A 13,469-nucleotide genomic window follows, 5' to 3' on the forward strand; every position below is an offset into this window, starting at 1 on the left:
CTAATGAGATTGAAACAAAGAAACAATGTAGTTCATGCCTAATGAGATTCCAACATGAGCACACATTTAACGTAAGCAGTTCATGCCTAGATATGGAGGCAAAACTTACAAGCATTATTCCTCCCTTAAGGAAACTATGAGGAACTGATTTTCTCCAATTTCAAGTATCGGCATTTTGTTTTTCTATTTGTAGCAACTGCATTAAAAACTTCAGATGTGAAGTCTTCAAGATCGCATCATCCCAAGTACTTGAACAAATTTGCATTATCTTTGTTTCTTTCCAGGTAATCTCTAGAGATCAAGTCTTCAATCCACTTCTTGATTGCCTTGACATCGGGCTGAGCAAACACATTATTTCATATTAACAATTCAAGAATAGAGCAAAAACTGACTAACAAAACAAATAGGTCATGAAGGGATTAAAATAAAAACCTTCTCATCCACAAGAGGAAGAGGAATCTGCATAACAAATTGTGTCAGTCTAACTCAACAATCTATAAAACAGAAATACAACATAGATTGAAACAATTATTTTTTTACAAATGAACCTTGATCCTTCTCATTTTGTCTGTAAATTTGGAATTAAATTCAAAATGATCAATCAGACAGCAAACATCATATATGTCATAAAGTTACTTAGTCTGTAATTTTCATCGGCAGTGATGGTATCGTGACTCTTATCTCTAGACGGCAACTGAACAATCCATAAAGGACATGTAAAGACATGTACTCATCATAACCTACAAAGAAATACATGCCATATACACACTTCAAATAAGCTTATAGACATTATGAGTAGGTGTAAAAGAATGTGGAGAAAGAATCTTTAGAATTAAATGGAGAAACAAAAACAGAAGACACTAAAGTTAAGAATAGTATTGGAGCTCTCCAGCCTAAGCAAGCAACAAAGTGTTGTTGTATTTGGTTATACTAAAATGTATTTAGTGTATGGTATACAATCCTTATCCCCAAATACAAATGTCCCTTTGTGGTTCTCATATTCAACTTCAACTTCTATTTTAAATCTATAATATTAAAAGGGATATCATGTTAGAGCAGAATTGCACATTGATATATTTGACAGTTATGAACTAAGAAAAACAGAAGGCTCACTTAGTGATCAGTTCGACATCCTTACTAAAATAATTTGACTAAGCCGAGCAAGCTTAACTTCCCATCGGTGTGGCGTATCCAGTCATGAAGAACAACATGAACAGGGATAGATGGACCAAGCCCAAGTTCCTAACAAAAAGAATATTATGATGATTAGCCATGTAATTGTAAATGTGGCACTATGTAAAGTGATTTTAACTTACTGAAGCAAGTTCTTCAATGACAATAGCCCTGTTTCCATCTTTCTGAAAAAGTTCATATGCACAGCTCGCATGTTGTTTCCAATGATCAAGAGCTTCGAGTTGATGCACACTTAATGCAGCAGCACATAATTCTTCAAAATCCATCCTTGTATATTGTAAATGAATAGGAAAGCAAAAATGTTGAGCCTTTTAATAGGCCATCCACATGTATGATTTGAAAAGAAACCCAAAGTTCTGCTAGCATTAAATAGAATAATATTGATTTCTCTCTATATCCCACGAAATCTGGACCTGGAAAAATGGAATGGAAAATAGACTGATAAATCATTCATTAGTTGTGCTATGTATTAATTATAGCATAGTTAAATAGAAGTTAAAGACACAAAATCATGGTCAAGAAAGGAAAATGTAAGCAACAACAATTAACATTTCATAATACATTAAAATCAGTTTCAAATCAATGCAGGTGTAACAAATTGAACAAAAAAAGAGCAAGACAATTAAAAGCAATTTTCTTGCTAAACACTAATCCAATTTTTCTTATCCAATTATTTGATTTGTACCTGGGAGAAGATTATAAACATGATTAGCATGGGAATTCCAATTTCAACACAAGTCCCTATTTGAAAAAGGACAGAACAACAATATATGAGACAAAAACCACATCCAATGTAATCAACACCTTAGCATGAGAAAACCTCTGTCAAATAAACCAAAACCAAGCCTCTATCAAATAAACCAAATACTTGCTTTTGGAAGCTGTACCCATATCAGATTATAAGATTGGGAAATGAACGAAAACAATTACAAATTCTAGGGCAAAATGTTCACAAAATAATACGTTAACAAAAGTGACAGTTGGTAAAGAGTTAACATTTACTCGATAAAGATTACAGTGACAGGTAGTATCAAAAGTCAAAAACGTTAGTAAAGATTAAACCTTTACTCGATAAACACGGTCTAATAGCTAAAAGGACTGATCTATCGGTGATATTGCTAGGATAAGTTTCTTACTCTTTTCTTGTCACGATGCAGAAAAGTTTGCGCATGTTTTTCAACAACCCTTAATGACAAGCAGAAAAGGAATTAGTAACACCATATTTCACATGTTAGACTCATCATTCATTTCTATGAATGGGTTTTTTTACAAAATATATTGGAAGAAGAGAACAATACCTTTGCAGACATGAAGAAGAACGGTAAATGAATAAGAACCGTGTATATATCCAATTTTTTTACATGAAAAAATAAATCTTAATCAAGCAATAAATCAAAATAATAAAACACAATAACTATGTTTGAGACAATATCATTGAATCTCATTTGCTACAATTTCATAAATGATTAAATAAAATTACCTAAAACAAAGAAAATCATATCTTTATTTCAACTTCGACTCAGGGAATGCGAGCTGAGACAAAGTCAACACAAATGGGACCTACGATACCAGATCTACACATACCATCTGCAAAACCCAAAGACATGTTAAAATTTGTTGCAATCTGTTAAAATCAGAAAAGAACCATAGAAACAGGAAACAATTTGGAAGAGTAATACACATTACACAGAGAAAGCAAAACACCGACCATTAACATCAACATTGAACATGAACATTGAAAAAATAAAAACAAATGCAGCAAATAAGGAGGAGAGAGGAGCGGCGGCGTGCTAGGGTTTGATGAAAAAGAGAACGAAAAAATTGAAGAAAGAGGTGTGGAAAGGTTAAAGAAATGAGAGAGAATGAAAAAAAAGAAGAAAAGAGTAGTCTATGTTTGAAGAGAAAGAGAGAGTGTTTCAAAATGAAACCCTGAGAGAAATGAGAGTGAGAAAAGGAAAAAGAGATAGTAGAGAAGAAGGGGGAGAGAACATAATACGTGAGGAGGAAGAAGAGAGATGGTTTGAAATGAGGGAAAGAGGGAAAAGTGAAATTGGACCAATGATATTGCAACACTTGGTGAATTTGTTGTGAAAAGTAGTAAAAAGAAGGGTTTATTTTGTTAATTACCAAAATGAACAATTGCTAGTGTATTTTGTTTTGGAGGAAAGGGCATTTTCGGTAGTATGCTCAATCTTATAATAATGGGTAGATAGTAGATAGATGATCGTAAATTCGTAATGCATGAAAAATAATATATATGATTAAAGCAAAAATTAAAATATATGATTAAAGCAAAAATTAAAAAGAATCATTTTTAGCCCGTATAAGAAGCTCACGGTGGCCCATCATCACGTCTGAGCTGCCAATGACACAATTATTATTGATTCGCTCACAAACAAAGAAAATTAATATTAGCATTTTAAAATTCAATTAATAATTGTTTTCTTAATGAATCAACACAAAGTAGGCATTTATAGGCTATAAAAACATGAAAAACCCCAAACTTTTACTCAAAGGTAAAACTGATAATTAAGGTCCTAAGTTTTAATGCAGTTTTATGCTTTGGTTCACTATATGCTTGCGAGTGCGTGAGATACTTTTAGTGAGAACAGAAAGAAAGAGATTAAAGAAGAATAACAGACGAAAACTGAATTATAATATGGTTATTTATATTCAACGAACTAACTTGTATAATAAGAAACAAATCCTTAACACTAACTAACTTGAATTTGAGCTACACAACTTGGATTATATCATAACATATCCCCTATAATTCAAGTTGTTGAAAACAAGCTAATCATAGTCGATCTGAACTATTCCTAATCATTGAATTTGCTATATATTCAGCCTCACACAATGATAATGCCACCACATACTACTTTCTCAAGCACCATGAGATTGGGGCACCAAATACTTGAAAGAAGTAACCAGTTGTGCTTCTTCAGTCTTCCTTATTTCTACACCAATCAACATCTGAATAGCAATTAATCACATTTTTTGCTTTCAGAATCTCGTGGAAATAGAAATCCACAATTTATCGATCCTTTTAAGTATTTCAAGATTCTTCTTGCAGCCTTCATGTGTGATACCCTTAGTTTAGTCATGTATTTGCTCACTAATCCAATTGAGAAACCTATATTAGGTCAACTGTTGCACACATATCTCAGAGATCCGACAGTTTGTTTGAACAAAAATACCACAACTTTGTCCTTCTCTCCATGCTTCTCTAGTTTCAAATTGGGTTCGACAGGCGAAGATGCAAGAGTCGAATCATCCATCCTGAATCTCTTGAGTAACTCTTTGACATACTTCCTTTAATGAAGCACCATACCTTGCTTAGGTTATTTGAAACTCCATGTCTAGGAAATATGATAAGTTTCCCAGATCTGACATTTCAAATTCCCTTATCAGCAACTCTTTGAACTTCGACAAGTTCTCCATGCTATTTCCAGTTACCAGCTAGTCATTGACATATAAGTAGATGATTGTTATATATTGTGCCAACACCTGAACATAGACACCATACTTAGACTTGTATTTGACAAATCTCAATTCGACTCAGTATGAGTCGATTTTCTTGTTCCATGTCCTACCTAGGTGCCTGTTTGAGGCCATAAAGGGCTTTGTGCAACTTGTAGACTTTCCTTACTTCCTCCTGTATCACAAACTCAGGAGGTTGTGTGACATATACCTCTTCTTCTAAAGGACCTTTCAAAAATATTGATTTCACATCTAAGTGAAACTTCGATCAGCCTTGCTTACATGCCAAGGCTACCACCAAATTGACAGTCTTCAATCTTGCTACTGGTGCATATACTTTAGAGTAGTTGAGTCATGTTCTCTGAAGAAATCCTCGAGCTACTAATCTTGCCTTATGTCTTGCTATCGACCCATCAGCATTATGCTTCAACTTGAACACCCACTTCACTTCTATAACTTTTGTGTAAGATGGAGATCTTGGCCCAACGCTGGGGGCTATAAATACCCTGTTTCACTAAAGAGTCTGGTATCATCATTCACTCCCACTCTTACCTTGTACTTGCACTCTGATTGCTCTCTCTCTCTCTCTCTCTCTCTCTCTCTCTCTCTCTCTCTCTCTTTTTTCTCACTTTGGCATCAGAGTATCTTGCAAGTACACCCCCCTGTTCACAGAAGCCCAATTCGTTGCAGGCCACGAAGATCCGTCTGATCAGATACGATCTATTACTTTTAATAAAAAAATTAATTTTATTGTCAATATTGATAGTAAAATTATTTTTTATTAAAAATAATATTAACTAATTTTTTTAAATTAAAAAATATTTTTTTAAATCTAAATATCTTTTTAATGACGTGGCACAACACTTCTTGAGCCACCTCAGCCTTCTCATGTGCCACATCCTCAAAAGTTGAGGGTGTAAAAAAAACTCAAAAAATATTTAACTGAGGGATCATAAAGTTGAGTTTTTGAGTTTTTTTTTTTAAAGAGAAACTAAAATGTTAAAATTATTGAAAAAGAGAGACCAAAACTGAAATAAAGCCAAAAAAATATTAAACTTTAATTTATTCTTTGATAAATTAATTTATAAATTAATATTTGTAAAAAAATTAAATTTTATTTTGATTCTTTAAAAATATATAATATTATTAAAGTATTAATTAATAAATTTTTATTTTTTATCCTAGTCATCATTGCCACATCATTTAAAAATAAATTTTATATCTAATCATCACTGCCACGTATGTAAAATTGGATGGAGACCAACCAAATCCCAAGTCATGTAAAGTTCAAGGACCAAAAACTAGTTTTTAAAATGGGGGAACTAAAAGTTTAAAACATCAAAATAAAGGGATCAAAAGTACATTTAAGTCTAATTTTTATTAAATTGGTGAAGGTGTATGATAGAGTACCTAGAGATATTTTATGGAAAGCCCTAAATAAAAAAAGGGTTATGATATATTCGAGTTATCCAAGATATGTATGAAGGGGTGTTGACTAGTATGCGAATATAGGTGGATAGGCGGAAAATGCCCCCATTAAAATAAATTTTCGTCAAGGTTCAACCATAAGTCACTACCTTTTTACTTTAATTTTGAATGTAATCACAAAACACATCCAAAAGCTATTATCGAGATGTAGACATTTAGCAGATGATATAGTCCTACTTAGAGAGTCGTAGGAGGATTTAAATGAGAGGCTGAAGACTTTGAGACGGTCTTTAGAAACGTGCGGCTTTCTGTTAAGTAGAAGTAACACAAACTATATGGAATGTAAGTTCAACAAAAGGAGAAGTGTTTCTAATTTAGAGGTGAAAGTTGGAGACCATATCATCCCACAAGTTACGCGGTTTAAATATTTTTTATCTGTAATACAAAACGATTTAGAAATAGGAAGTGATGTAAACCATCAAATTTAAGTTGGGTGGATGAAATTGAGGAGTGCTTCAGGGGTTGGATATGACACAAACGTATCGCTCAAGTTGAAGAGAAAATGTTATTCAACTGCAATTAGACATGTGAATTGTGCAGTTAAAAATCAACACGAGAATAAAACAAGCGTAGCGCAAATAAGAATGTCGTGTTGAATGTATGGTAAAACTATACAGGATAATATTAAAAATAAAATATTAAAGAGAGTGTTGGATAACACCTATAAATTAACCTCGGTACCGTCATACTATATCTAATACTGATCAACTTAAGAGCATTAAAAACATACATATGAATTGTTACATTCATCTAATTTGTTATTGAATCTCATCTCAAAACTTGATTACTCCTTAACCTAATAAAATAACCAAAATTAGTTGGAATTGCGTAGGCCCCAACCCTCAAACATAAACATTCGTGAAAGCAAAACAAGCTCCCTATGGGACCCAAATGGTAGACCCTTCCCCCGCCAAAACCAGACACACGCACTCTCACTCACAGACTGTAACGTAACAAACACAGAATCCATCATTCTTTTTCTCTCTTCCTTTTTGCTTATTCCACAATTACACCTATTTTTTATATAACAATACCAATAACAAAGTAGCCTTCATCATCATCATCATCAACATTAACGTGCAAAGAATCATTCACTACCTTAAACAGTGTTCCACCATTGATTTCCACTACTCTTTACTTTGCTTACAACCTTAACTTTCTTTGTTCCTTAACTTCACCTTTCTGATCTTCCTCGGGATCTTCGAAATCTGTCTCTCTCATTTTCCACCTAAATATAGCATACTCCTTTTTGGTGAGTTTTTTTCTTGGTTAATTCTTCAGAATATGCAGTGCTTTCTTTTCTGGGTGTTTTGTGTTTTCTAAGAAAAACTGAATCTTGACTTGAAAGTAAAGTTTTTTATTTTTATCATTGCTTTTGAGTATGTTCTTGTTGTTCTTCAATTTTGTATTGTTTAATTTGATTTGGTTAATGTGTATTCTATGTGATGCTATAGATGAATTGAGTTATGTTAATCCATTGTTTTACATATTAATCATCTGTGGTTATTTTGTGGTTTGTATTTTGATTGGAGGCATGCTGTTCTTTCTTCTGTCTTAAAATTCTGCAGAAAGTGAGTAAAATTTGGTAAAAAATTGTTCTAGACAGGATTCGAAATCGAATTCTCTCAAACAATGCGTATTTAAGTGTAGTTTATTAACCACATATGTTAAATTATTTGGTTAGAATCTCAGTAGCACCGACTCCTCTGAAAAAATGTGTCTATGTTAGTGTCAAACACCGATATGACACCGACACTTTTGATTATATTCGATTTATTTATTTTTAAAATTATTACCAGCGTTGTGTTAATATGTCAGTATCAGTGTTGTGTCATGTATTGGTGTCTGTGTCATATGTCTACTTCATAGTTAGTGATACAAGTTATTTTGCTTATGCATATTTGCATCATCTTTTGGGATACATTTCTTTACAACATGGTTAACTGATTTAAATCTCAATATTTCCAGATAGAAAATTGGCAGATCAAAGAAGAAACTCCTATAGAGTATGAGATTATGGAAAGAAAAATCTGAATGTATATGAGCTGTTGAAGAAACTTTCTGATAAGATGTGGTCTGATTTCGACATAAGACCTGAGAAAGATAAAGGAAAAAAAAAAATCAGCTCGAAGTCTGGTATGGAATTTAGAAATCGAGACAAGTCGAAAAGAAAATCTGTTATTGATCATAGTCAGCAACCACAACTTGAAACATTAGGAGAGATTCTGAAACGCGGGAGCATAAACGAATGTTCAACGCAACATGAAGAGCTTGTCAAACACATGTCTAACTTGCCAGGGTATCTGAAAAGTTCTGATAGAGGAAAAAATATTCAAGAGAAGGCTTTGAATTTCGGTGTTCTTGATTGGTCGCGACTTGAAAAATGGAAGAACAGACAAGCATTCAATGGAAACGAAGAATCCTCGTCTTCGAGGGCTGCAACCACGTCATCTTCAACTGCTAGAAGACATAAAAAGTTTGATGATAAAAAAGGGTTATGCTCTTCGCGGGATATTAGACAATATCGAAATTCTGGTAAAAAGATCATTGGAGGAGAGCGTAGGATGAGATCGAGGGAATTTGAGTCCATAGGCGAAATTCAGTTAGATAAATCACTTCGAAAGGGGAAAATGAGTGATTATGAGGTTGAAGCTATAAGCATGCAGGGTTTCCAAAAGAAAAAAGAGACACGTTTTAATTCTGGTTTCGATAATCGCTTTCCATCGTTGGAAGGTAAAGATAAATCTGTCACATTAGGCTCTGAGAAGAAAATGAGTTCCAGAAGAAGTGAAGCCAAGATAAAGATGAATCAGTGGCCGGACTCAGATATTGAATTTGATCAAAATCATTGTCATATCATGCCAAGAGACATTGTTTTGCTTCGTCCGCGAAAGTTTCTGCAGTCGAATTTCGAAGACTACTTTCCACATTCTCAATCAATAGCTTCATCTGATGAAAACTTTTCAGAATCAAGCTTGAGTAGCTCGTCTTATATTTCCCTTCCCGAAGAGGCTTACACCGAAAATATTCTCCCTTCAGTGGCTAGCCTTGCTTCGGAAACAACGCGGGACAATTTCGATACTGATCTAGATGTTGATTTTTCTTCCGTTCGATCGGAGAAACCAGGTTGCTCAAAAAACATGTCTAGTTTCATATCTAATAAAGATACTTGCATTGAAAAAGAAATGTTAGACATGAAGCAAAGAAATCAGTATTCTTTCGGTAATATGAAAGAATTAACAGAGAATAACAGGAATAACTTGTCCCAAGATCAGCTTAGCTTCGGCTTGAACCGATTAGGAAGAAGTTTAAGTTTCAAGGAGGGACCTACCCTTCCGAAACAAAGCGCCAAGAAAGTTAGCGCAAAATCTGGTCCGTTGATATTTGAAAATTCCAATTTGAATAAATCTAGCAAAGATCATAAAGCGAGTGATCATAAGAGAACGAGATCAAGCACTTTCATGAGGTTGTTAGACCCTTTATGGAAACATAAAGCATCAAACACACAGCAGCATTCATCTGAAATCAGTTTGACACCGAAAGGAAGCCCGAATTCAATGAGCTTTAGGACAAACAGTTTACACGATGAAAATCACAAGGAATCGTCGATTAAAGCTATTTTGCAGCTAACAATAAAAAATGGACTACCTTTGTTTCATTTTGTGATCAACAGTGAAAGAAAGGTTCTTGCAGCTACCATGAATAGTTTAGCTTCGTCGGAGAAGGATGACGGAAGCTGCTATTTCACATTCTACCTTCTTAACGAAATCAAGAAAAAGAGCGGTCGATGGACGAGTCACTGGAGCAAAGAAAAGAATTCTGGCGGATATGCTTATAACATTGCTGGCCATATGAAAATTTCTAACTCTAGAGTCACCGAGCCAAAGGACGAGAACTTCAAGGGACAATGTATGGTGAAAGATTACGTCCTATTCGGTGTTGGAAATGACCAGCCGGATAAAGGACCGAAAGATTTCGTCAAGAGAAAGGAACTTGCTGCTGCTGTTATTGAGATCCCTTGTGAAAATGTTAACTTGCTGAAGAAGGAATGTTTAAAGTGCCTCCTTGCAGATAAAAGATGTTTTTGCATCTCACAAGAAAACGATATTTCGGGTAGTAATATTACGGTTATACTTCCTGGTGGCTTACACGCTTCGCCGAAAAAAGGAGAGCCTTCTCCGTTGATTCATCGATGGAAATTAGGCGGATTATGCGACTGTGGTGGTTGGGATGTTGGTTGCAAACTTCTTGTTCTCTCTAACCAGAACCCGAGTTCAAAACCTCATCTCGAGAGATTTCAACTTTTCGTTCAGGTATACCGTTTTCAAACATTTTCTCAAACAATCTCACGAATGATTATACAATTAGTTAAGCTCTAATAAATCAATTCAAATAGTATATACAACAATTGTATATATTGTTGATATAGCCGATTAAACAACTTTAACATCATCCATGTCATGAATTTCAGGAAGGAACTGAGGAAGACACGCCGTTATTCATTATGGAGCCATTGAAAGACGGATTCTACTCGGTAGAATTCAGTTCGACAATCCCTCATTTACAAGCTTTCTTTATTTCTGTTTCTGTCTTAAGCAGCAAGAAACTACCAAGTTCCATGGAAATTCCGAGTAAGGAACTAAATTCGAAGGAGGAAGCGAGTAAATATTATAATTCAGGTCCACCACTCTCTCCTGTTGACAGAGTTTAAAGTGAATGTTTTTCTACCATCATAGCTGAGGCCAGAAAGTGAATGCACTGTGAAATATTCTCCAATTGCTTCCTTTTTTTCTTTATAGTTATTCTCTAGTCCTTGTTACATTGTATTATTATTGTATAATTAACTGTACAAAGGAACCACATGTACTGCACTGCACCAATACTATCATTTTACAAGATACAAAATGTGAATAAAACTAGTACTGTTATCTACTGCACAATTTGGTCTATGTGAAACTGAACAATTGAAACCATATCATATATGTCATATGATGTATATGATATACTAACACAGATATTGAATCTTGATACATCACTGATACTAATACTTCGACATAAGTGTAATTTTAAAAACGAAGTTATTGAACATAATTTTATGTATTGATGTCGTGTCATCAACATCAGTGTAATTTTAAAAATTTAAGTTATTGAATAAAATTTCATGTGTTGATGTTGTGTTAGTGTCCGGTGACATGGAATAAATAATTGATCAAAGTATTTGAAGTCACTTTAGAAAGTACTTCACTTATTGTATTTAATGGATATTCTTGATGATAGGGAATATATCATCAAGAAATGAAAAAATTTGGATGCTCATGCTCATACCTTTTTCTTTCCAGCTTTTGTGATGCAATAGTATCAACCATTAATTCATATTTTTCTCTATTGTGTACTCTTTCTTTTCCAGCTGTGTGACAATCAATGTACTCTTTCTTTTGGCTAGAAATCACCCCTCCCTCAACACCGTTTTCTTTCTCTTTTTATTTAAATAAGTGGTTATCCATATAAATTTGCTTCTTCTTTTGTGTGTTTTTAAGTTTTCATCGTCTTGTGCGGTGTTTGTTGGTTTTCCCGTCTTAGTACGGTGTTTGTTGGTTTTCCCGTCTTAGTACGGTGTTTGTTGGTTCAGATTGACACATTTACTTCAAATCATTGCAGATTTGAGGAAGACTTGGGCGTCAATGTTGCAGATCCAGAAGTATGAATATTCTGGTGACTTTTATTTTGTCATATTTGTAGGCACTTTCAGTTTGCCGTTGTATGCTATTAACCTAGGTGTTGCAAGATTGTTTGCAGATTCACCTTTTTCCATTTTTAGCGATCTTGAATTTGTAATGATCGATGTATTTTTCAATTTGAATGAATGAATATCTTTTTAGTCAAAAAAGAAAATAAGAGAGGGTTGAACTAAAAGAGCATGAGAAATGAGAGGGGTCTAAATCCCTGTTTTATTCATGAAAATTCATATATGTTATTTTATTTAGAGCATACAAAATCAATGAATATAAGGGTTTGTCTAGAGTTGATTTTATATGGGTTTTAAAAGATAAGATTTTGGAGTGTTGTGTCTATATTTTAAAATGTATTTGATATTTTTAAAAAGTTTAAAAAACAATATGATTTTATATATGGGTCATGCTAACAAGTGCCCCAGGGGTACTCTTTAAGCATTTTATATAAAGAAAAAATTCCTTAAATAAATGATTTATTTCAATATCCAATACATTGAATACATTCTAATTCAATAAAACAAATTTTGTTATTCTTTAAAAAAGTCTATTATTTCCATTTCTGAAACATTAAATATAAGTATTGCTTACCTTTTTAAACTCTTAACAAGTGTCCCCAGGGCACTCGTTAGCATTTCCCTTTATATATTAATGTAGTATATTGTTTTTTAAATTTTTTAAAAATATCAAACACATTTCAAAATATAGACACAACCCTATAATGTGTTTTCCTCCAAAATTATTTAAAAAGTAACTCCCAGACAAACCCTAAAGAGACATATATAAACAGATAAATTGAAACTTTCATCCTACCAAATTTAAATTTCAGTTAAACCTGGATGCTGGAGTTCTTTGTTCAATACATTTTTCATGATGATTATGGTTGTAAAATAAGATTTTGATATATTAAACGGTGTAATTATACTATTAAAAAATAAACCTACTTAAATAGAAAGAAAAAAACATATTTAATAGATTTTATTTAATAAGCCTCAAATTAATATTACAAATTTCTATTTATAGTAGAATATTTATAACACCTTTATTAAGCTAATAAATCAATATCAATCATTTTTAAATTTGTAACTAAGTTGATTGAATGGTTTTATTGGTAACCTCTTTGATAAAACATTTGTGAGCTCATACTTAGAAGGAATGTATATTATAGTTTATCCATCTTTTCTTTGATGAAATGACGATCAATCTCAATGTGTTTTGTATTGTAATGTTGAACATGATTATGTGCAGTACTAATGACCAATTTTTTTATCGCAAAAGAACTTCATAGGAAATTCCCAGTGTGTCTTTAAATATTCTAACATTTGTTTCATCCACTCATAAATTCCATGTGCGATAGCTTTAAATCGCTTCATCAACTACATTTTGTTTCTTACTTTTTCATATGCAACTAGGTTTTCACACAAGGATGTGCAATAGCCTAAAGTAGAAATTATATCACTCATTGAACTTGCATAATCAACATCAGTGTAAGCTTTTACAATTAGACTTTCACTTTTTTTAAACAAAAACCCTCTTCCTAAAGTGGCTTTGAGGTATTCTAAGAACACATTCCACAAC

At 33.2% G+C, this 13,469-nt stretch overlaps 2 protein-coding genes across 2 annotated transcripts; one reads left to right on the forward strand and one right to left on the reverse strand.

The window, feature by feature from the left end:
• Positions 1-1,137: 1,137 nt before the first annotated feature.
• Positions 1,138-1,475, reverse strand: LOC131640164 (CDPK-related protein kinase-like). The gene is made up of 2 exons (XM_058910571.1): positions 1,317-1,475; positions 1,138-1,242 (listed from the first exon to the last, which is right to left on the reverse strand). The coding sequence occupies exons 1-2, from the start codon at positions 1,458-1,460 to the stop codon at positions 1,138-1,140; spliced, it is 249 nt and encodes an 82-aa protein (XP_058766554.1). The 5' UTR covers positions 1,461-1,475.
• Positions 1,476-7,087: 5,612 nt separating this feature from the next.
• Positions 7,088-11,102, forward strand: LOC131640162 (uncharacterized). Its single transcript, XM_058910570.1, has 3 exons — positions 7,088-7,414; positions 8,131-10,475; positions 10,634-11,102. Exons 2-3 carry the CDS (start codon positions 8,232-8,234, stop codon positions 10,871-10,873), a joined length of 2,484 nt encoding a protein of 827 aa, XP_058766553.1. The 5' UTR covers positions 7,088-7,414; positions 8,131-8,231; the 3' UTR covers positions 10,874-11,102.
• Positions 11,103-13,469: the final 2,367 nt, after the last annotated feature.

The sequence above is a fragment of the Vicia villosa genome, unplaced genomic scaffold (assembly GCF_029867415.1).
Source record: "Vicia villosa cultivar HV-30 ecotype Madison, WI unplaced genomic scaffold, Vvil1.0 ctg.002979F_1_1, whole genome shotgun sequence".
Lineage (NCBI taxonomy): Eukaryota > Viridiplantae > Streptophyta > Magnoliopsida > Fabales > Fabaceae > Vicia > Vicia villosa.